We start from the raw sequence: 20,131 nt of genomic DNA, 5'->3' as shown, positions 1-20,131 counted from the left end.
TCGAACACTTTGAATTTTCAGGCTGTTGGCCCAGCGCACTTTTCTTTTATTTTTAAACTAGACAATACATATATCATGTCGGCCATCGCAAGAGCGCTGCCAAAGACCAACAATGGTGCTGGCGCTTTCGTACTTCAATGCAAAAGCTTGGTGTTCAACTACTGCGAACGATGGGGATCTAACAAGGGCATGATGTAAGAATATTACACCCAATGCAACTGTCAACATTCTTGTTTACGAACAAAAACCATTAACGCAAATTACTATTTGAATGCTACTCCATTCAGTGAATTCATCAAGAAGGATCTCGCCAACTTTGCACGCGAAAACCCACAAATTGAAATTATCGTGGAGCCAAGACCTCACCACCATCCTGTCGTCCGTGGCAACTATTGTATGTTTCGTATATTAGTTACGTTAGTCATGCTGTATATGTTATTGACCAGCTCCAATTATCTATTTTTACAGTGAATGGTCGCGACAAAGTTATCTGCACACGCAACATGACACCTTCAGAAATTGCGAAGAAAGTTGATCTTTTGCGCGACTCAAGCGGTGCCAAATTGAAGAACTTGGCAAAGAAGCCTGTCATTTCCACGACTGAGAGCGTTCGAGGCGTTTGGTCACCATTCCATACAAACCCTCATACCATCTAGACTCTTTTTATGTTTCGTATACTTTGCTTCTTTCTCTCTCTCCGTCCCTCTCTTTCTCCCTCTTTACACACATACATACACACATCCTTTTTTGCACCATATTTCTTTTCCTCAATTGTATAAAAAGCAAAACCGTTGTCGTTCGTCATTTGATCGCTGGATATATATATATATTTTCGATATGCATTGCTATCACAGTAGTAGTGTACAGGTTTCTTGTTTTTTTTACGGGCCGTTGATGGTTTTGATGAATTTTAGTAGGGATTGGTCAAATTGGTCGGATCGAATAGGCATTTCGGGCGTATGGAATGGATTTTTCATGACAAAGTCGCTGTAGATATCGTATATCTTTTTCATGTACGGATCTACGCTGTTTTGCTGTGGTGAGGTGATGAGGAGAAACTTGGTGCCTGGAAAGATTATCATGCCTTTTGAATACCCTATTACAATGTTTCCTTTCCTTTCTCCTCCTCCTTTAGATGATATTATTACCGGTGAGGGTTTGGAAACAGTAAAGTTTAAAATTGTCTGCTTCTAGCAGTTCAACGCCTGACGAGTTATGTACTGGAGAGATTTTCGAGGTAATGGCGTGTACGCTTTATTGACAGCATATACGAGAATGGATGAGCATAATGAAATTGTTATCAATACTTGTAGAAACACGTCGTCAAAATTTGTAATTTACCCGTGGAATGTACCCGCGAGAACAAGGTACTCGTTACTGGAAAGTTTTTCTAGGTTGTTGGTAAAGTCTTTCTGGTACACTAAACCACCAGCTTTGTTGATGATGTACAAGGAGAAAATCATTATGAAGTTTAAGGTAAAATAGAAAAGAGCGTGTCAAGGTCTTTTGCGGCTAGAAGGAATTCAGGGCCCCGATAGAAAAAAATTGGTTAAAGAGATATGCTTACACAGTAATGCTTATTTTGCATGATGATACACCGCACTCGAAATTCTTATGAGTACGCTCATTCTATTGAAAATGGTATATATCTGATTCGAAAGCTATATGGTTTATTTTTGTATACTTGGATAATATAAAGTATTGAAATAATAAGGAGTGTGAAGGGATCGCTAAGTTATGAGGTAGCAATAGTAGAGAATTCATAACATATGCTGATGATGATAGAAGCTCTATTTAACTATTTAAGCCGATGGGCTACCATTGTATGCAGCAGCGGCAGTGACAAATGCCGCATAGGACCAAGTGAGATCCTTAGCACCGACTTCTTCGCCAGAATCACGATCGATCTGTTCGCTCATGGTATTATCAGAAGCATGCTTTTGGACACGGGCAAAGTAAGTATCCGCCTCGGCAGCGACAGCTTGCACGATCGAGTTAAAATCATCCGAGTCGGCTGTGTACGAGGTTCCTGAAACAGCGCTTGAGTCGAATTGCTGGAAGAAGGCAGCGCTTGCATCAGTGACTTCAATCGAACCAGCCGATTTCCATTCGTCAATAGCGCGGTAATACAGCTCAGCAAATGCCAAAGTACACAAGAACCAAGGGTTAGCCTCCGAGGTACCGAGGCCATCATACTTGTCTTCGGGATAACGGCCAATAGCATAGGATAAGCCAGTTGAGTTGGAGTCAGCATTGATGGCATACAAATCAGAGAATACTTCTTTGATGGCCAATGAGGTTGCGAGAATCTATTGTGAAAAAAAATACCATCATCAGTTTATATCGAAAATTCGCGATACCATCCTCCATATTATAACACACATTGCAAAAGCATGAAAGTTTGGACATGATTATACTAATATTTACCTTATCGGAACCAGGAGTGTAAATTCCATCGCCAAGACCAGCGACATTAGCAGCAATGAGGGTAGAGGTGTCAAGACCAGAAGACTTGTAATCAGCGCCACCAGAAAGTTGTTGGGTTACTTCAATGTAATCCTTGTCACCATAGAAGGAATCGAGCTTGGTCTCGATTTCCTGGGCGGTTGAGGTGTACGAGTCATCCGACAAGAATGAAGCACCATCAATCAGGGCGCGACGCATAACCATTAAGCTAAGTTGTTGTTAAAGATTTCATGGGCGTTAGAAAACTTATATATCCACTAGTTAGTAGGTCATACGTACGTGAAAAAGTGCAAGCCGTTAACCTCTTCCCTAAAAAAATTGCAACAGAAGAAATTATTACATAGCTCAAATGAAAATATATACTGCAATAGATTGATTCCTGTAATCATTACTTACCAAAGGTCGTAGCAGGTTTGATCCCACGTTTCGACAACATAATCGAGGTCCTGCTTAATCGCTATAGCAAAAAGAGAAAAATGTTTAAATTCAAAGTGTTATGAGTAGTAGACAGCATTGTAGTATACATACCAGGCGTCAAGGTATCTTCAACATACGAAGAGTTGTCGTTCAAGGCATTTGCAATCAAGATCATTGCAGTCGCGCGCTCGGCAGGGCCATCGTTTTGGGGCCGGCCCCAAGCACCGGTGTAGCTGCTACCATCAGCATTGAATCTAGATTTGAATTCATCCATATTAGATCAACACACAGAGACGATGGAAAAGAGCAAAATTTGGTATAGCAACAAAGACTTACTTTGGTTCACCAAGACAGTCGCAGACAGTGTCTGTATTCATTGCGTTAATTTGAAAGGTAACAAAATCCTTCAGCACGGCGACAAGATCATCACTGGGAGACGTATTATACATGTGCAACACAGATCGGATGGTCAAAGCAGAATCGCGGGTCCAGCTGTAGAAATAATCAGGCGAATCTTTGCTAGGACTTGCAGTAATGAAGCCGGTTACAGAACCTTCGGGATTGATATTGGCCAGAATACCATTTTGACTAAAGGTGGTTTCTTCGTCGATCCACGACGCCAATTCGCTGTCAGCAGGAGTTGCGCTAGCCACAGGAGCACTAGAAGACGAGGCAGCGGAAGTAGCGGAAACAGCAGCGCTAGTAGTAGGGACACTGCTGTCACCACTGCTTTCGGCAGCACGGCGCTCAAGGGGCACCGAGAATACAGGCGTAGCCAGTGTCAAGAGCAAGGCAGCAGCAACAGATGAAAGCTTCATTATTGTTTAGTGGTAGTTAGAAGGAAACAAAGAATGTGATGGGAGCAAAGGAAAGAGAATAAGGACAACAAGTTATTGATTGATGTTCTGTCAATCCAACGCGAGCGATCATGCCTTTATATACACATCGATAACTGCATTACGTCTTAATTGCTTTCTTCCCCGCCGCGGGTAACTCTATGAATATTCAGTTTTTCCAATCGCTTGCTATAGAGAAGATGAGAAACTTGTGGATGGCTGTTCCCGTTTCCCTCTGTTTATGATCTCCGTTGTTGCCGCAATGATATTAGACAGTAGGTATATCATACATTTGAATGAAGCAACAGCGTTGGTGGGACAGTAAAATGGGTGCAACGGAGACACCATCTGATCTTCCTACGATCATGTATTACCCTGCTGTATATTACCCCAGAGAATCACAAGATCGAGGCAGAAAAAATAATAATCTGGACGAAAGTTAATCCGTACAACGTATGATTTTAAACGTTTCCAATTTTCGAGCAGACGCTTTTCTCGGTGTACTTGACTTTTTGTAATAACTGCTTGGAACTTTAGATTTTGCATTACGATGCTCTTTAAAAGTGCACTTAATGGCAAATAGACGTTAAAAGGTCATATTGGAAAAGATCAATATTAGGGTAATTCAACAGCAGGGAATGTTAGCAATGGCATTTCCTCCGTGCCTTCGCTTGGATACAGCAGCGAAGAATAAGATTCATAGGCGTGCTATATGTGTGTGTGCTGCATTGTAACTTTTTCAGCTAATTCAACAATTTCCCGTATGCTAAACTATAAATGATCGTCATGAAGCTTGTACAAGCATTCGTCAAGCAATGTTACTATCCCGTTTTAGGCAAATTATCACTAATAAATGCTAAGCTCATTCCATTAAAAAAAAAGGTGCCGTAATTTTTTACATACTACTTGCTGCCGTCCAGCTCGGGATACAAGCCAAGGTTTTGGTGTTCTTTATTTTTCAGCCGAGCTGGAATCGATTTCTTCACCTTGCTCTTTGCATAGAATAAACTAAAACAAAAATAGTCTAGCAACTAGCAAATAGTCACACAACCGACGATCCAACTAAGATAATTGTCTGTTGGACCCGCTTATACCGACATTACTTGTCGGTAAGATTACCTTTTGTAAATCCAATCTATATATTTTGGGAAAATACATCTTAGACCTTGGATAACTTTTCCCGTCTTGACGAGATGTGGGGAGAGGAAATCGATAAGATATCACATCACACAAATGTGTATGAAAGAAAAATGACAGTAAGCAACAAACAACTGCGGAAAAGCGCACCGGAAAGCAAAAGAGGAATATGTGTGTGCTATCAAATCCTCTCATTTGTAACGCAGCAGTAGCTGCGCGGGCAGTTATAATGTATATAAAAGAAAATAATTCCCTTAGTAATAGCATCAAGGGAGTTAAGTTGTCCAAGAGAAGCGGATAAATGATGCATTTTTTCGTTATTTTTACGCATATGACTGTAAACAAAGACAGGAAGTGTAGCTTTAGGTATACATGGTTGGATGCTTCAAGTATAATACCAATAGAATGTAGATTAGAGTTATGCAACATGGACAGGAAAAAAAGTTCTCTTACCGTCGTAAATTATAAGCTAGCCCAGCACATTGAAAGTCTGCTTAACGAGGTCTATACAACAATATCTAAAGAAAGTCATGTATATTTGCAGAGTGGCGTGTCCCATCTACATTTTTGATCCGGTGAGCAAATCATTAAGGAACTGCAGTAAGGTCTCGCTACTTTTCTCTCCGTCCTTGCTAGAATAAGCCGTCATTATTTTTACATATTATACAAACTCCTTGGTTTACGTAAGAGTCCGTCAATTAGCATACATGAGTAGCAGCTGCTGTTGATGTACCGCTGTTACTGCAAATGTTGGTATTTTGAGTATCGTTGTTGTTGCTGGTATGATTCCAAATCTGTTTTGCTTTGTCAATATACTAGCAACACACATCATTTGGATATTTCGTACTTGCAGTAGAAAGTGTCTGCGTATTCATATATTTTCTATAATACATTCTTTAGATGAAGGTGTACAGTATCATAGTGAGCAAGCGAATGGGATTGTATCAAGTACAATTTGGGCTTTTGATTATGAATGTCACCAGCGCCGTGCTCTTTGCCACTTTTGGATCGCATAATATCATAGCCCTTACTATGATATCTTCATGAAAAGAGATTAAAGGCTGTCTCTTTTTAGACTATTGATCAGGAGAAGTTAAACATTATACAAAGGATGCTCTCTTTATGCGACAATTATGCAAGAAGCTCTGTGTAGCATAACCAAAGATGTCATATATACATATCAAGACTTGGCAGCAAAAGAAAAGCCGGCGCGTCCGTACTAGGCCAAAGCAAGTAAAATAGGTAGAGAAGTGTACTTAATGTTCATGTTTAAGCGTAATATACATTAAGGTTTCGCTATACGTACAGTGATGGTGTCAAATTCTCAGTTCCAGTAGTAAAATTTCTGTGATGCCCCCCCCCTCCCCGATCCAACATGAAACGCGCGTAGTGTGACATAACTGAAGGAATGTGGCTAAAGCCAGCATGCGTGCACCAAGTAGTAATAAGAGATTGCTTTTTACTGAATTCTTTATTTATAATCCTTATTTCCTGGAACAACCAGCACAGCACCACATAAATAATCTCCATATCACTGCTATACCGGCAAGGCCAGTGACAGCCGCTCCTCCATAAAGTAATCCGTCATGAAGCACATTTGAGCACAGGACCGTACAATTGCTCAGGGTTTCGTCCGCACTGCCGCCACACTCGTTGTTGCACCGATCCCGAACAATCTTGGAAGCAACCATGAGCGCAATACCGCCCGCCAAAAAAGCAATCGCGATCAACATACAAAAGAACGAACAGCATGTCAATGCTGGGTTATAGCAGCAGCAGCTATTCCTGAAGCCTCCGCCGTCCTCTGGATCATGGGGTCGCTGGTATGTAGGCTTTTCATCTTCCGGTGCAGGACATGGGCCTGACATGGCTGGTGGTGGTGGCGTCGACTCCACCTTTTGCTTCCTTTTGAACCATCCGCCTCCACTTTTACTCTTTGGTTTGTCGTGTTGTTCTTCATCGTCTTCCTTGTTGTTGTTACTGCTGCTATTTTCAGGTTCCGTTTTATGGATAATGGGCGTGTTGGGTGATGATGGGCCGTCAAGGTCTTCTGTGTAGTAGCTGGTATTAGGGTGCGGGTAGTATGTTGCTGGGTCGTGGTGTCGGTAGGATGGCTGTGCGTAGGGCTGATCGTAGGACGGGCGATGATCATAGGATTGTCGGTGGTCATACGACGGCTGTTGCTGTGGAGGATGGTAATAGTCTTGCTGCTGTTGTTGCATTGCTGCTGTTGTTGTGGATGGCTGGCTACTGTAAGCAGAATCGGTTGGCCATGGATGCTCTTGCGGTTCTTGTGGAAAGTAGCCTGTCTGTTGCGGTGCAACGGGTGGATAGTATGCCGTCGAAGCTGCAGGAACGGACATTGCTGCCGTCACCGCCGCTGCCGGTGGCGTCCCTGAGGATGTAGGAGCATACGATTCTGGTGGTGGTGGAGGCGGTGGGTATTGTCCAGCAAATGGATCCGGATGGGTATCGTTCTTTTGATTATGACTGTACATTTGACGGATGATGATAAGAGACGATGGAATTTGAGTTGAAGAAGTATGAAACTAGTGGGAAGAGAGAAAAAAAAAATAAAAAGGCTGCCAAGCTCTGATTGCTTGGCTTTTCTTCACGCAACTAAGCCCGTTCCGAATTTTCAAGTCCCAAAAACAACGACTTGCCAAGTTTAGAACGAGTCTAAAAATATATCAGCGCAAGCCCAGATCACATTTGCTCCGTTTATGCTAAACGCCAATTTTGCATTGTCTTTTCGTTTTCATCGTTTCTGTACACAAAAGAAAAAAGGAAAAGTGGTATATTTGGAGAGCAGAAGCGTGGTGTGTGTGTGTGTCTGTGTCTGTGTCTGTGTCTGTGTGCTTGTGGAAATATGTGCTATGGTAAGAAGAAGATATAACGGCAGGATAGAAAAAAGAAGAAGATGATGAAGATGATGATGGAAAATGAAATAGAAGCGAGAGCAAGAGTGTGTATGTGAATAGTTGCAGTAAAAAGTAGTAGTGTGTTGTAGTAGTGTGAAGGGGAGAGAGGTTGTGTTTTTGAAAGAGTCTTTCTACCTAAGACACTCGCGTCGATCCTCGGGTTCACGTCGAATGACCTCAGCCGTCGAGAAAACGTCCCAGAAACGTAACGTTTCATCGCCTGCGCCTGTTACTACCGTGCTACCATCCTGGCTTAGCGACATGTACAGGACACGACTCGAGTGTCCCGACAGCGTCGCCACGCGCTGCATGTTGTTCGCCTTCCACACAATCACTTGGTTCGACGAATTGTCCGAGTTGCTCGCATAGCCGTGCGTGCTGACAATCTCGTTTGTCTTTTTGGACCATGCCACATTACACACCTGCGACCCAGTGTCATGGGACGATATGGCTGCCCCGGATATGGCGTTCCAAAACTTGATTGTTTTGTCCGCTGTACCGCCGCCGCTCGCAAGCATCCCGCGCGTATGTGGGCTCCACCCTATGGCTTTGACCGCGGCTGTGTGGTCTCTAAACTTCCATAAAAGGTTGTTTTGATGTGAGCTCCATATCAGTAAATTGTTGTCGTTGCCTCCCGAGGCAAGCATCGTTCCTTCTTCGTTCCATTTCAGCCCGCACACCTCTTGTACGTGTTCGTTGAGTTCGCGAAAGTATTGGCTGGGTGACCGTACGTCGCGATGGTATATTTTGTGATCTCGGCTGCCTGACGTCAGAATGTTGGAGCTCCATGCAAGCGCGCCTTACAATCAATCCATGTGTTAGCATGTGAACTTGTAAACAAAACCAGCACTTGACGTCATTTCAACTCTTACCTGTACGTGATGTGTGACCCGACCACGTTCGTACGCGTCGCGAAGTTTCCGTGTCCCATAACAAGACAGCGCCTTTGTTCGTGCCAATGGCTAGATGTGACCCTTGCTTGGCCCAGCTTACGGATGATATTGCATCGTTGACAAAGTCGCATAATTTGGTAACTCTACTTGTATTTGCGTTCCAGAGATATACGCATGAACCCAATCCCACTGCCAAGCAATCATTATTACCCCAATCCACCAAATTTAGATAGAAATCATCCTAAAATACGCATCATGTATCAATTTCTGATCTTCCCTCCTTTATATCTGGTTTGCCATTGCTCCCCTTTTTTTATATGTGTGGCCTTACCTGAAGCTCAGGTGCGTCGAGGATTTTGATAGCTGTCCGGCTAATATGTCGTGCCGGGCGATGAGGTGCAGACAGAATGCGAAGACCCGCGTCGCCAAATGGAGATGCCTGGTACCGTGGGCCGCTTGGTGATTCAAAGGTCGGTGAGGGTGATCGTCTAGGAGTGCTGCTATTGCTGTAATGGAATACTCGCCGTGGCGTCCGCAGCGTGTCCGGCATAGTATACTCGTCTGCTGCTGACTGATCGCCCATTATCTCGGCACGATAGAATGCGCTAAGCCGTCGTTGTCGGTGGCCTACAATGGTGGTGTGTACGCATGTCCAAATATACATACATTTGTCAATTAAAACGTACATACACATACATAACACATACATTTCTCTCCTATAACAAACTCCCTTTCCACTTTTCTTTCAATTGCCCTATCCTGCTCTCTACCGCTTTTTCTTTTCCCTCTTTCACTGTCGCTCGTTTACAATCTGCCCAATAGGACTTACGTGTTTCGGAATGATATTCAGGATCTGCGTAAGGATTCCTTGATCCTGTACTCGGTGAATCTAATAAATGGTAATCTCGTACAGAGCTGTCATCGCGTAAGGGTATAAATCTATTCCGCAAAAAAATGAATTTAGACACAGAATATATCTCAGGCAATTGCAACGAGTTACATTGAAGCAAGAAACAAGGAAACAAGAATTGTCAAGTACCTGTCGCCATAAATCTGATGTCGTCGTCTGCCGTGTGGAGAAGGTGGAAACAAAGCGTCAAGGTCCGGATATTCCGGCGTTTCACCAAGGTCCGTTATGGGAGGTGTTCGTGGGCTGGGTAGTAGCGTCGGATCGTCGGTGATCTGATCCGTTGAATTCATACCATCGGTCGATGCGCCACCTCCAGCTGTTCTACCAGTGTCCTCTGACATTGGCTCGTCCTCAGAGGACCTCGTTGCTTCAAGTTTTGCTCGTGAGGCAGAACGTAACTTTGACTTGTAGGTGCTGCTCATCGCATGTGGAGAGGGAATCGTGTGGAACTGCTTTAAGACGAGTGAACAACCACTTTTTGCAAAGTCGTTTGCGTAAGTATTTTATGCCGCCGTTCGTTTGTCCGTCCGTTCGTTCGTTCTTTGTTGCGGAGGGAAGTGGAGGGGAAATAGGAAAGAAAAGACGCTCTGGTTCGGTCTTTCTAGAGTGGTCCTTTTTTTTCTTTCTTTCTTCCTGGGAGAGGTCTCTCTTTTCTTTGTTTGCGTCCTTGTTGTTATTTGTTGTCTGTGCGTTCTTTTTTTCCCTTGCTTTCGGTAGTGGGTTAAATAGGCACTCTCTCCTAGAGGTTGCAAAAAGATATCATGTACATGCGAGTTGAGCACAAAAAAAAAAACTTACAGTTCCGATATATTACCCAGTGACAAACCCAGGGCTCCTTTTTACCTTTTTTTTTAAAAACCTCTCTTTCTTTCTTTTTTTTAGTTGGCGATTTTACGTAATTGTCGGTTATTCCAGTTGTTTGCCTGTCAAATATGCTTTTTTCTTTTACAAAATCCACAGACGGAATTGTAAAAACGGAAAAGGGAACCAAAACAATAAAGTACCGTCAATCGAACCGTTTCCGAACCTAACATTGTAATCATGATGCAAATTTCAGGGAATTAAAGACAATCAGCAACCGCTTCGTTATGCATCTAGCGTTAAATTATGCCCAATGGTTATAATCATCACCTCTTTTCTTCTTATAATTTGGCTCTGTAATGAGAGGGTTTTCCCAACTGGCTTAAAGACCAAACATATGGGTTACGTCACACTACCATTGGCCAATCATAACGGGCCCCCAATATATTGAAATCCAATCCATGCGTGAGAGTTGGTGGTGTATAAGAAGCAAGCATTAAAAAAAAGAAAGAATAGTTTACTGTATATGGAGAAAATCTAGTGCTTTAGGAGGAGATATTCTAGCTCTATAACAAAAAAATGGAGTTGATGTTTTTTTTGGTGCCGTATGCTTTTTTGTGTATACGTCTTTCTTTTTAAACTGGTCCAATTTTTTTTTTCGTTGGTTGTTATTTTCAACGTTTATTTGTCGCCCTATTTTGGATCGGGGATTAGCCCATACTGGTTGAATAATATCATATCCATAGACACAGTAGATAATATTAGTGATATACATACGCGTGCCATTCTGATAGCGCCCCAGAGGGAGCCGGCAAGACCGGTGCCGAGAACGAGGAAAGTACCGTAGACGAACAACTTGTCTCTGGGACCACGAATGTACAAGAGTTGGTTGGAGGGAGCCTAACAATACAATCGTAACAGCAATTTCAGGATGAGCGAAATATATTTTTTGTTGATAAGGGTAAAAAAAAGAAGTGTGTGTCGGCTACAGAGCTGGACTCGTCTTTTTGAATCGATATAAATAACATACCTGCCAGAATCGCTGTTGCTCAAGGATGCGGTTGGGTCTGTTGACGAGAGACATTCTGAAAAAAAAAAAAGAGTATACGGGTTTTCTGAAGGCGAAAAAAAAACAGACCGTAAAAAAACAGCGGCGGGGGTTGTTCTTGGGGGATCGGAGGAGACGTCACTCTGGGCTAAAGGAAAATCAGCCCGTTTTTTATCGCCAAGAAGTGCTTTTCGCGTTGGCTTTTGATACGGACACCCCCCTCTAATCCTTACGGACACCCCCTTCTATTTCCTCATCAGGTTACACACATCCTATAAATATATACTTGTGGGGGTGTCCGCAAGGTTATGAGTATACCTAAGTGGTGTGTTCTGTTATTTGCTATACCATATAAAGGGAGAGCCATAAATCAAAGTGATGTAAAATATAATGCTCCTTTAAGGTATTATGTAAATCTTATCAACATCGCTGTTTAACACATGCCAGAATATATCAATTAACAATGAAATGTAGAGAGTGGTGTTCGAGAAGAGAGGGAATTAGAATTACTGTACAGGAAGTAGTAGAATGATTAATCTAGTGTAAAGGGTCCAGCACGCACTGTCTTTTCGTCGTCACGCTTTTTTATCTGCAGATAAGGGCCACTTTGTTTTACGCAGGTTATCAATATTACCCATTGATCGGTATGCCTTTATACACATCGAGTTGATAATCGGCCAGTCCATCTTGATAATGTGTCCTTTTGTATCGATGGTAGCCCAATGATTGTTATTCAGATGCTGCATAATGATGGGGAGAGGATTCTTGTTGTCGGACGATGGACCTTGCATTGGCAAAATTAGAGATGGCTCATAAGCGTATTCGTCAGAGTCTGGCTTTTTCTTATCATTGTCTGGATAAATTGCAAGAGGTCGTTGATAAGTGTCTGCAGCGATCTGTGCAAAGTCAGGCGCAAGGAACCAGTAATCCGATGGGCACGATTCTGGGGGTCGTGGTGCATCAAGTGCGTAAGATAGTGATGTTTCAATGCGCTGTAAATCTACACGCATAAATACATAGTGCTGCTGATATATATCCTTGTTTATCTTGAAGCACTCCAGCATTTGTAGCTTGACCAACATAAAAGCCTCTTGATTGCCGTGTACATGATGTGCGATTGTGCGGAAGCCACAGAAGCCATCAGACATAATGTCGACAGTTGTTTCAATGAACTTGCGAGGGATGTTTGGATGAACGAAGAACTTCAGCTTGGGTACAAAATCTTTTTTGGATCTACAATAAATAGTTTATCAACTTAGTTTGGTTACAAAAAATCATGATAGCTGCAAGTATTTGTTAGCTAGAACTCCATCAGAAGAGCACGTACCTTTTTTTCGTGCTTTAAAGGAAGTTCATCTCCGGATCCTTTCTTTTCCCTTGTTGAGGAAAAATGTAGATGTTATCATCCTCAGTGTTGCTGCCTTCGGAGAGTTCCTCTGACTCGTTGGCATTTCTATTTTGAAAGCGTTGCTGGCTATCCTTTTCATCGAGTTCGAACTTTGACGGTAATCGTGCATTTCTTGTGTTAGCAGGGCGTCCTTTCGTCTTCACATTGCTTGGTAATTCGATGTCGCTAATGTCGATACTCATTGTATATTCGTCGATAGTCCCATCGATACTGCTAAGTAAATCGGATTTTTGCTGATCCGACCGCATATTGTAGAGTACATCATGCAGCTTCTGTAGTACCATGTTCTGTTGCTCTAATACAATTGCTTCAGGAGTATACACCTTTTGGAAGCTATCTGTGGATAAATAACTCTCATATTAGGATATGAAGTATATTACAGGCGCATAGTATAATCACAGTATTACTATAGCAGAAAATTATACCTCTGTCATATTCCAAACGCCATCGATCAGGGATATCCGACAAGCTTATACTGAACCCTTTTCGTGCGATATTATGTTGACACGGCAGTCCATAGTTTAGCGTGGTACCACACCAGCACTCGCTTGAGTCAAGTTGATATTTATCGCAGTTATCCCAAGCTCGTTTGAGCTCCCTTCGGAGTCGATTCAAAGCAAAAAACGAAATAGTGCCAAAGAGCTCTTGCATCGCAGCCGATTCATGCTTTCCATACAGTGGCATTTTATGTCTTTCTTGCAAAAACTGAGTCTCTTCATCAGCCAACTAGTACAAAATTTTGATTAGCATATCTGTTAACACATTAACTTTTCAATTCGAAAACAAAGGGTGTAGTACATACCGATTTACGCATGACACGATCAATTGCTTTGACCGTTTTAAACAAGCTTCCGGTCGTTTGCATTGTATCTTTGATGCGCCAGTGTGTTCCTTCAACACGCGATGATGCCCTCATTCCCATGTTTAAAAGTCTTCCAGCATAACAAGCACCCCATTTCTCCTTATATTCAAGACAGCTATATAATATAATATAATACAGCTGGTGAGCACAACTCGGCAAAAGCCTCAGTCAAATATTGGATAAAGGTAGTTAACATACCCGTTGAGATAGTCCATCATTTTCTCTTTCTTTTCGTTTGCCAGCAAACTTATTGCAGACCTTGCATCATCTTCAGTATCTCTGTCGTTCTCGCTATTGCTGCTGTCGTCATGATGCTTCGCTTTGGACTTTGTTTTCTTGTGCTTTTTGTTGGATCGCTTATGGTTTTCGTTGGCATACGCAAGAGCACCTTTTTCGATCAGACACTTATAAGCGTCAATGGCAGCCTGGAAAGTCGCTTCGTCTTTTTTACCAACATAAACCATTTGCTTAATGATAGCTTTGGCTTCGCCTATCTCTTCGCTGTTCGGTGGAAAGCAAGTACTGAAAATGCTACGTAAATGCTGCTCCATATGCCACCCGCAAAGTAGTATATGCTCTGCATATTTGAAAGTTGACTCGATGGCGTTGATTAAAGCTCTTTCGTTGTCCGTAATGAAGATGCGTACGTTTCCTTCTGGCCATATGACTTGTCGCATAGTCCGAAGGAGCCAGGTGTACGACTCTTCTTTCTCGTTTACCAAGAAAGCAGAGGCAATAAGCACGTTCTTGAGCTTTGATGCACCGAGATGACTGACACCAACAACATTGACAAGAGGCATATTGGTTCTGCTCGTTTTGTACGTCGCATCGATAGCAATGATCTCATTGAATCGTCGTGCTTTTGCTATACTCGTTTCATGGGTAAAAAAAAGGGCGTCGAGACTTTTACCTGTGCCGTCTGGCTTATATCTAGTGATATAGTTGTTACCAATGAGGAACTCGAATATCCTATTGAAGCCGCCATGATTATCCTCACGGAATATTTGCGCACGAAAATTGTATAGATCCCTCATGGTCATAATTGCGCCGTCTTTGTGGTTCTGGACTTCTCGATGTATCATGAGGGGCCTGACGGAATTATCTGTCAATGATAATATTTGCTGCTCGGCGTGGAGAGTTGGCGTGCGGTGTTGGTGGTAATACTGAGGAGGCTTGTCGAGGGAGTGGTTGTGCTCATTGTCGTTGCTGACCTTCGTTACTTTCCAGTGCTTATCCTTCTCGGACCACCTTAGGTTCATGGTCCATTGGCAGTCGGTCGTTTTCGTCGCTGTTTGGCGTCCCCGCGTTTCTTCAGTTACTCCATGTGTATTGCGATAGCTTCCACCATGTACGCACTGGATCACGATATTTACGTTCTTCTCACTTCGTTTAGTTGAAACCGCAAAGTTGTATTCTCTGGCTTGCTCGTTGATTGCTTTCACAATTTGCTTATTTGATCCGGTATAAGTAGTGTCAATCAATTGCTCCATAGTGTTGGGATAGCAGGATGATAAACGTAGGTAGAAAGTTGAAGATATATTATCAAAGTATACTGTTTATTGAGGAGCATTTGTATACTTGTATAAACTACTGCACATAAACACATCCGTAGAGACACCCTAGAGAGTTTGAAAAGCATTAAGGAATGTTTTTCATGTACTTTTTATGGTTCCTTTTTGTTATATATCGAAAGATGTATGATAACAATAACAAGTGAACAAATCCAGTGAACACATCCTTGCGGACACCCCCACAAGTATATATTTATAGGATGTGTGTAACCTGATGAGGATTAAATATAGAAGGGGGTGTCCGTATCAAAAGCCTTTTAATACCGTCGTTTGACTTCCTCTGTCTCGCTGAACGCCTCATTTAAATATCATACATAATGCGTCTTCAGATGAGGCTTGTTTGATAATGGGTGCCAAAATGGATGGTCTTTGGTTTACCGATATTGAATAGACCGAAAACTCCAATATTTGAATTGGGATGTTTTATTGAAAATCATTGCATCATTGTAAACAATCAAATTTCTTTCTTAGCTTCTTTATTATAGTAAATGGAGTACGAGATGCACAAGCCGTCACAGTCTTTATGCATTTCTCGTACTGTGTAAGTTTTGATCATCATGAGTTACCGAGATCAGGCACATGCACTAATACAGTGCTTGTAAATTAAGGGCACGAATAGACAATGGCGTTGAAGTAATCTATTGAAACATTGGCTTGTGATACTGCTTGTTTTGCGCGCCCGATGAATGCACAAACTCACGTTTTGCCTTGAAATTGACGACGAGGCGGTCTAGAATGACACTTTATGATCTACCTTGTAATTACGTTCGTTGTATTTTATATTCTCAGCTCAATGACCGTCAGCTGTTAGAGTGGAGATTATTGGACGAGCCCCTAACCACAACGCCTGCATTATAAAACTCTCGCATCAGCTTTTATTAATGCTCGCATGACTTTGTTTCGTTCAGCAATTGATTCTGCGTATATCCCATCACTAATTTGTGGTCAACAGTGCTATTCTCTCTCATCCCATAGAGCGGATCACGTCTGTTTTGACTACATATGATCAGGTGATCGTTATCGATAGAAACTTTTAGGGTGAATGATATATGCGGCGCATCCCTTTAAAAGATCTTTTATGAAGGTGCACAAGAGCCGCCGGTAGGCATACTACTATATATATGCAACTTTACATAAACACTAAACGCATAATATTCGGACACTCGTATTACAAAAATAGGTTGACTATGTATGCGGTGCCAGTATGTGGTACTTTGATAACAGGTCGGCAACTATAATTTTTTGACTTTTTGTTACCATCCGAATTTGCTTCTTAGAGATAAAAACTTTATTTTTTTAGGTGGAATTGTCAGCCCATCGAATCCATCGTATACAGTAGAGGAGTTGGTGTACCAAATTCGAAAAACAAGCGTCAAGGTTCTTCATATCACATGCGTCTAATATTGATAAGGCACTCCTTGCAGCACAAAGTGCAGGGTTGGAGAAGTCATCTATTTTTGTTTTTCGAGACGAAATGGTTGAAGGAATTCAGCCTTTCTCAAGAGCTTTGATTGGCGAGCATATAATAAAACCATTCAAGTTCAAATCTGTAAAGGAAGTACTAGATACTGTTGCGTTCCTTTGCTTTTCATCAGGGACTACATGTAATGTATATAGGGAATCTGGGCCAAAACTTATCTCAGTGCTCAATTACTAATTTGTAAGTGTTTTTCCGTATCGCGTTATAGGAAAGAGCAAAGATGTAATGTCAACGGAAATACAATTGCCTCAAAATTATAATTGTACTATCAAACGTTAGCGGTGTCACGCAGCATTATTGACTGTCAATATTATCTATTTATGTTTATAGGCACGGCAACATCATGTCCAACATACACCAATATTCGGCTGTAGAATCTGGGTATGATACTACCGAAAACCGACATCTTGTGTTCTGTCCGCAACTCCTTTCTACCATATTTCCGGGCTGACTATATGCTTTCATGAAGGCCGCCATTTATGTGCTTCAACGGTCTAAAAACTTGCTTTTTTGTGAGGCTGTGCAAAAATACAGAATTACCTTTACATATGTGGTCCCACCTATCCTGCTTTCTTTAGCAAGAGACCGTGCCGTTGATCGATATGATTTGTCTTCATTGGAAGCGGTGTTAACTGGTGCAGCACCTGCTGGTCCTGACTTAATACAACAGTTCCAAGAACGGCTCAAAGGAGTCGTAGTAAAGCAAGCATATGGTTTGACAGAAGGATCGGGAATTATCTGTGTTCAGCGAGAAAAAGATCTTGCTAAAGGTAAAATCGAAACACTTGACTGTCGGCGTACGGTATATAACCTCGTCGTCGTTTACTGTAGGCTCAGCAGGGGTGCTTGTGCCTGGAATACAAGCCAGAGTAGTTGATGAAAAAGGAAATGGTGCATACAGAACAAAATTTCACTTGCTAATGCCGATATATAATGGGTTGCTATGCATAGAATTCACCGATTCTATGAATTACTTGATGTAGGATTTGATAGCCGTGGGGAGCTACTGGTGAAGGGACCAAACATCATGAAGGTATGGACATGTACAGTAGTAGAAATGATTCTTCATCTTGTCAGCCTTTTGTATAATACGAAATACCAACAACGGTGTGGTATTATATCGTGCTTGTAAATATACACTTCTTTCATATATGCTCATTAACCCAGGGATATCTAAATCGTCCGGAAGAAACAGCACGGTGCATCGATTCTAACGGATATTACCATACCGGAGATAAAGCAATGATTGATGAAAGCGGACATATTTTTATTGTTGATCGCATCAAAGAGTTAATCAAGTACAAAGGTTTTCAGGTTGGTGCCAAACTTCTCTTTTGATAATTAATGACCAGAGGCCATACTTGCTATATGTATATACTTAGTTATGACTTGATCCACTTTTTGTGTATAGGTTGCCCCTGCTGCACTGGAAGACTTGCTTGTACGTGACAGATATGGTGATGGTGATGGAAGTCGTGTGGTTCGGTTGATGGTGTAATCACTTAATGTCACTTACGTGGGAGACTACACTTTTTCTTCGTTTCACGGTTGACTCTGGTGGTATTAAGGAGTTGTGCTATTTGTTATACAGCTAAAACATACGGATGTTGCCGATAGCGCGGTATTGTTCATTATGATCTAGAGTAAGCTAGTGAAGTTCCCTGCGCCTACATAGTGCTAATACAGGGGGTAAAGGGAAGCGAAGAAATAGTCACGGCACTGAAGCAACTCGTAGCAAAGAAAGTTGCTGCCTACAAGCATATTCATAATGTAGTATTTTGTGATCAACTTCCAAAAACTGTACCTGGAAAGACTCTGCGGCGTGTGTTAAGAAAGATAGCTCCTTCTATTCATCACTAGTCTATATCCTTCAAAGCAGCTAAATAAATAATCAGACAAGAATCGACATGATGTTGAGCTTTATAATGACGCAACGAGTTTTACATGCTGTATTCGTTATCAACAAAACTATAATGAGCTATTGGTACATGAGAGTTCTTTTTTAAGAATAATGTAGTGAGATTTTGTTTTGAGACGATGTGGCTGGGGATAATCAAAAGTACCAACTTCTTGAAAGCCAAATACTTGACAAACCCAAGCTCGCAGTTTTGTTTTTTCTTCAAAAATACGCAAATACGCAACATTATATCCCAGTTCGTTCTTGGCATAGTTTAGCGTCGTTCGTGTCAACATGTGACCGACTCCAGAGGACTGTAGCTCTGGTAAAACGGCAAAATTGTGCAAAAGACAAGCGTCCTTATTGTTACTGCTGCTACCATCTTCGTTTGGCCCTACCGACGTTGCACCCACAACGATCTCATCTTCTTCGGTTCCTTGACTGTTATCGTGAGTCCCGTTCGTTGAGCGTTTCCTAAATGCACAAAAAAGGGCTGAAGTTTTCCCATCACTTTCAGCGATTAATCGCTTGATGTCTTCAGATGTAATTCTGTCGCCGGAAACGATATCCTTGTTAGACACCCATCCATCTATTTTTTCCATCAATTAATATGTCATTGAGCTCGTTATGTATAGAAAATGGTATATTTTCCATTACAGATCACTGTTTCACTTCGTACTTCCTCTTCCGCCAAATGCTTTGTTCACCATGTCGACTATACTTTGCGTATGCTTCACATCGTCAGATGTTGTCTTACGTACGTATATGGTATCCAACCGTTCGGGCACCATTTAGAAAGAAACGTTGATTGATTTTAATCGGCAGCATGTACCCCTTTATATAGCGCTATAGCGCCCGCGGGACGTCATGCGTCTGGGATCGGAAATACTGTATATGAAGAACTACGTAGACATATGCAGCTTCATGCAGTAGTACTCGTAGTGCCAAAACCTACAGCAAGACATTAATTAATTCTAGAAATAAGTACATATCGTATATCTGTTATTATGACAATATTTTAGTAAGTCATAACAGTAGCAGCATCTTTGGTAACAAGCTGCCACCGTTCAAACAGTGGCATAGTAGCATGTTTCGTTCCAGAAAGATATTTTAGCTGTTATGTAGAATGTTAGGATCAGCAGCCAACAAGGATGATGATGGTGTCTAACGGTAAGAAGCTCTGCATTAATTCATCTGTAGTATAGTACTTGTACTGTTGCTAGACAACATTGACCTAAGTCACTTTCTTCAGGTGTCAACGTGTAACCCGCATTATTTTTCTATTTTGTGTATAAAAGATTTTATCCGCCTACCTAGCCGTTTCAAAAAAAATCACGGAAACGGATTTCGGTAATTACTTTCTCCGAACGGTTAATCATGTAACCAAACCAAAATCCGTTTTTTCAGAAAACAATGTTAATCAAGCTCTGATTGATAAATAACTATGAAATTACTACTGCTATGTCCGCACGCACACTATATAA

The 20,131-nt window shown here is 41.8% G+C and overlaps 10 protein-coding genes across 10 annotated transcripts; 3 read left to right on the top strand and 7 right to left on the bottom strand.

The window, feature by feature from the left end:
* Positions 1 to 29: 29 nt before the first annotated feature.
* BDB00DRAFT_947442 (thioredoxin-like protein) lies at positions 30 to 817 on the top strand. Its single transcript, XM_053129533.1, has 3 exons — positions 30 to 194; positions 288 to 394; positions 469 to 817. The coding sequence occupies exons 1-3, from the start codon at positions 76 to 78 to the stop codon at positions 654 to 656; spliced, it is 414 nt and encodes a 137-aa protein (XP_052975317.1). The 5' UTR covers positions 30 to 75; the 3' UTR covers positions 657 to 817.
* Positions 818 to 1,523, bottom strand: BDB00DRAFT_845477 (Sybindin-like protein). Its single transcript, XM_053125082.1, has 3 exons — positions 1,342 to 1,523; positions 1,149 to 1,252; positions 818 to 1,066 (listed from the first exon to the last, which is right to left on the bottom strand). Exons 1-3 carry the CDS (start codon positions 1,461 to 1,463, stop codon positions 882 to 884), a joined length of 411 nt encoding a protein of 136 aa, XP_052975316.1. The 5' UTR covers positions 1,464 to 1,523; the 3' UTR covers positions 818 to 881.
* A 279-nt stretch (positions 1,524 to 1,802) lies between these two features.
* Positions 1,803 to 3,701, bottom strand: BDB00DRAFT_771467 (glucoamylase; the record flags this gene model as incomplete). The annotated part of the gene is made up of 6 exons (XM_053119965.1): positions 1,803 to 2,309; positions 2,428 to 2,674; positions 2,746 to 2,775; positions 2,863 to 2,923; positions 2,995 to 3,137; positions 3,220 to 3,701. The coding sequence occupies 6 exons, from the start codon at positions 3,699 to 3,701 to the stop codon at positions 1,803 to 1,805; spliced, it is 1,470 nt and encodes a 489-aa protein (XP_052975315.1).
* A 781-nt stretch (positions 3,702 to 4,482) lies between these two features.
* On the bottom strand, positions 4,483 to 5,072 carry BDB00DRAFT_845475 (uncharacterized protein). Its single transcript, XM_053125081.1, has 3 exons — positions 4,839 to 5,072; positions 4,623 to 4,727; positions 4,483 to 4,511 (listed from the first exon to the last, which is right to left on the bottom strand). The coding sequence occupies exons 1-2, from the start codon at positions 5,049 to 5,051 to the stop codon at positions 4,671 to 4,673; spliced, it is 270 nt and encodes an 89-aa protein (XP_052975314.1). The 5' UTR covers positions 5,052 to 5,072; the 3' UTR covers positions 4,483 to 4,511; positions 4,623 to 4,670.
* A 1,209-nt stretch (positions 5,073 to 6,281) lies between these two features.
* Positions 6,282 to 7,739, bottom strand: BDB00DRAFT_640993 (uncharacterized protein). Its single transcript, XM_053118132.1, has 2 exons — positions 7,643 to 7,739; positions 6,282 to 7,426 (listed from the first exon to the last, which is right to left on the bottom strand). Exon 2 carries the CDS (start codon positions 7,352 to 7,354, stop codon positions 6,341 to 6,343), a length of 1,014 nt encoding a protein of 337 aa, XP_052975313.1. The 5' UTR covers positions 7,355 to 7,426; positions 7,643 to 7,739; the 3' UTR covers positions 6,282 to 6,340.
* Positions 7,740 to 7,908: 169 nt separating this feature from the next.
* On the bottom strand, positions 7,909 to 9,220 carry BDB00DRAFT_771377 (WD40-repeat-containing domain protein; the record flags this gene model as incomplete). The annotated part of the gene is made up of 3 exons (XM_053119956.1): positions 7,909 to 8,576; positions 8,650 to 8,911; positions 9,002 to 9,220. The coding sequence occupies 3 exons, from the start codon at positions 9,218 to 9,220 to the stop codon at positions 7,909 to 7,911; spliced, it is 1,149 nt and encodes a 382-aa protein (XP_052975312.1).
* Positions 9,221 to 9,569: 349 nt separating this feature from the next.
* BDB00DRAFT_845473 (uncharacterized protein) lies at positions 9,570 to 10,793 on the top strand. The gene is made up of 2 exons (XM_053125080.1): positions 9,570 to 10,319; positions 10,424 to 10,793. Exons 1-2 carry the CDS (start codon positions 9,882 to 9,884, stop codon positions 10,433 to 10,435), a joined length of 450 nt encoding a protein of 149 aa, XP_052975311.1. The 5' UTR covers positions 9,570 to 9,881; the 3' UTR covers positions 10,436 to 10,793.
* Positions 10,794 to 11,062: 269 nt separating this feature from the next.
* On the bottom strand, positions 11,063 to 11,465 carry BDB00DRAFT_876831 (uncharacterized protein; the record flags this gene model as incomplete). Its single annotated transcript, XM_053127531.1, has 3 exons — positions 11,063 to 11,074; positions 11,159 to 11,281; positions 11,412 to 11,465. The coding sequence occupies 3 exons, from the start codon at positions 11,463 to 11,465 to the stop codon at positions 11,063 to 11,065; spliced, it is 189 nt and encodes a 62-aa protein (XP_052975310.1).
* A 5,325-nt stretch (positions 11,466 to 16,790) lies between these two features.
* BDB00DRAFT_932274 (uncharacterized protein) lies at positions 16,791 to 18,682 on the top strand. Its single transcript, XM_053129073.1, has 9 exons — positions 16,791 to 16,872; positions 16,957 to 16,970; positions 17,081 to 17,520; positions 17,582 to 17,641; positions 17,734 to 17,783; positions 17,918 to 18,064; positions 18,162 to 18,191; positions 18,342 to 18,393; positions 18,446 to 18,682. Exons 3-8 carry the CDS (start codon positions 17,214 to 17,216, stop codon positions 18,390 to 18,392), a joined length of 645 nt encoding a protein of 214 aa, XP_052975309.1. The 5' UTR covers positions 16,791 to 16,872; positions 16,957 to 16,970; positions 17,081 to 17,213; the 3' UTR covers position 18,393; positions 18,446 to 18,682.
* Positions 18,664 to 19,437, bottom strand: BDB00DRAFT_845436 (uncharacterized protein). Its single transcript, XM_053125079.1, has 2 exons — positions 19,327 to 19,437; positions 18,664 to 19,236 (listed from the first exon to the last, which is right to left on the bottom strand). The coding sequence occupies exons 1-2, from the start codon at positions 19,355 to 19,357 to the stop codon at positions 18,719 to 18,721; spliced, it is 549 nt and encodes a 182-aa protein (XP_052975308.1). The 5' UTR covers positions 19,358 to 19,437; the 3' UTR covers positions 18,664 to 18,718.
* Between the last annotated feature and the right edge of the window lie 694 nt (positions 19,438 to 20,131).

This window comes from Zychaea mexicana (genome assembly GCF_025766255.1).
Source record: "Zychaea mexicana strain RSA 1403 chromosome Unknown BDB00scaffold_96, whole genome shotgun sequence".
Taxonomy (NCBI): domain Eukaryota; kingdom Fungi; phylum Mucoromycota; class Mucoromycetes; order Mucorales; family Lichtheimiaceae; genus Zychaea; species Zychaea mexicana.
Note: the sequence above shows the minus strand (reverse complement) of the source record. Positions and strands in the feature narration are given on the sequence as shown.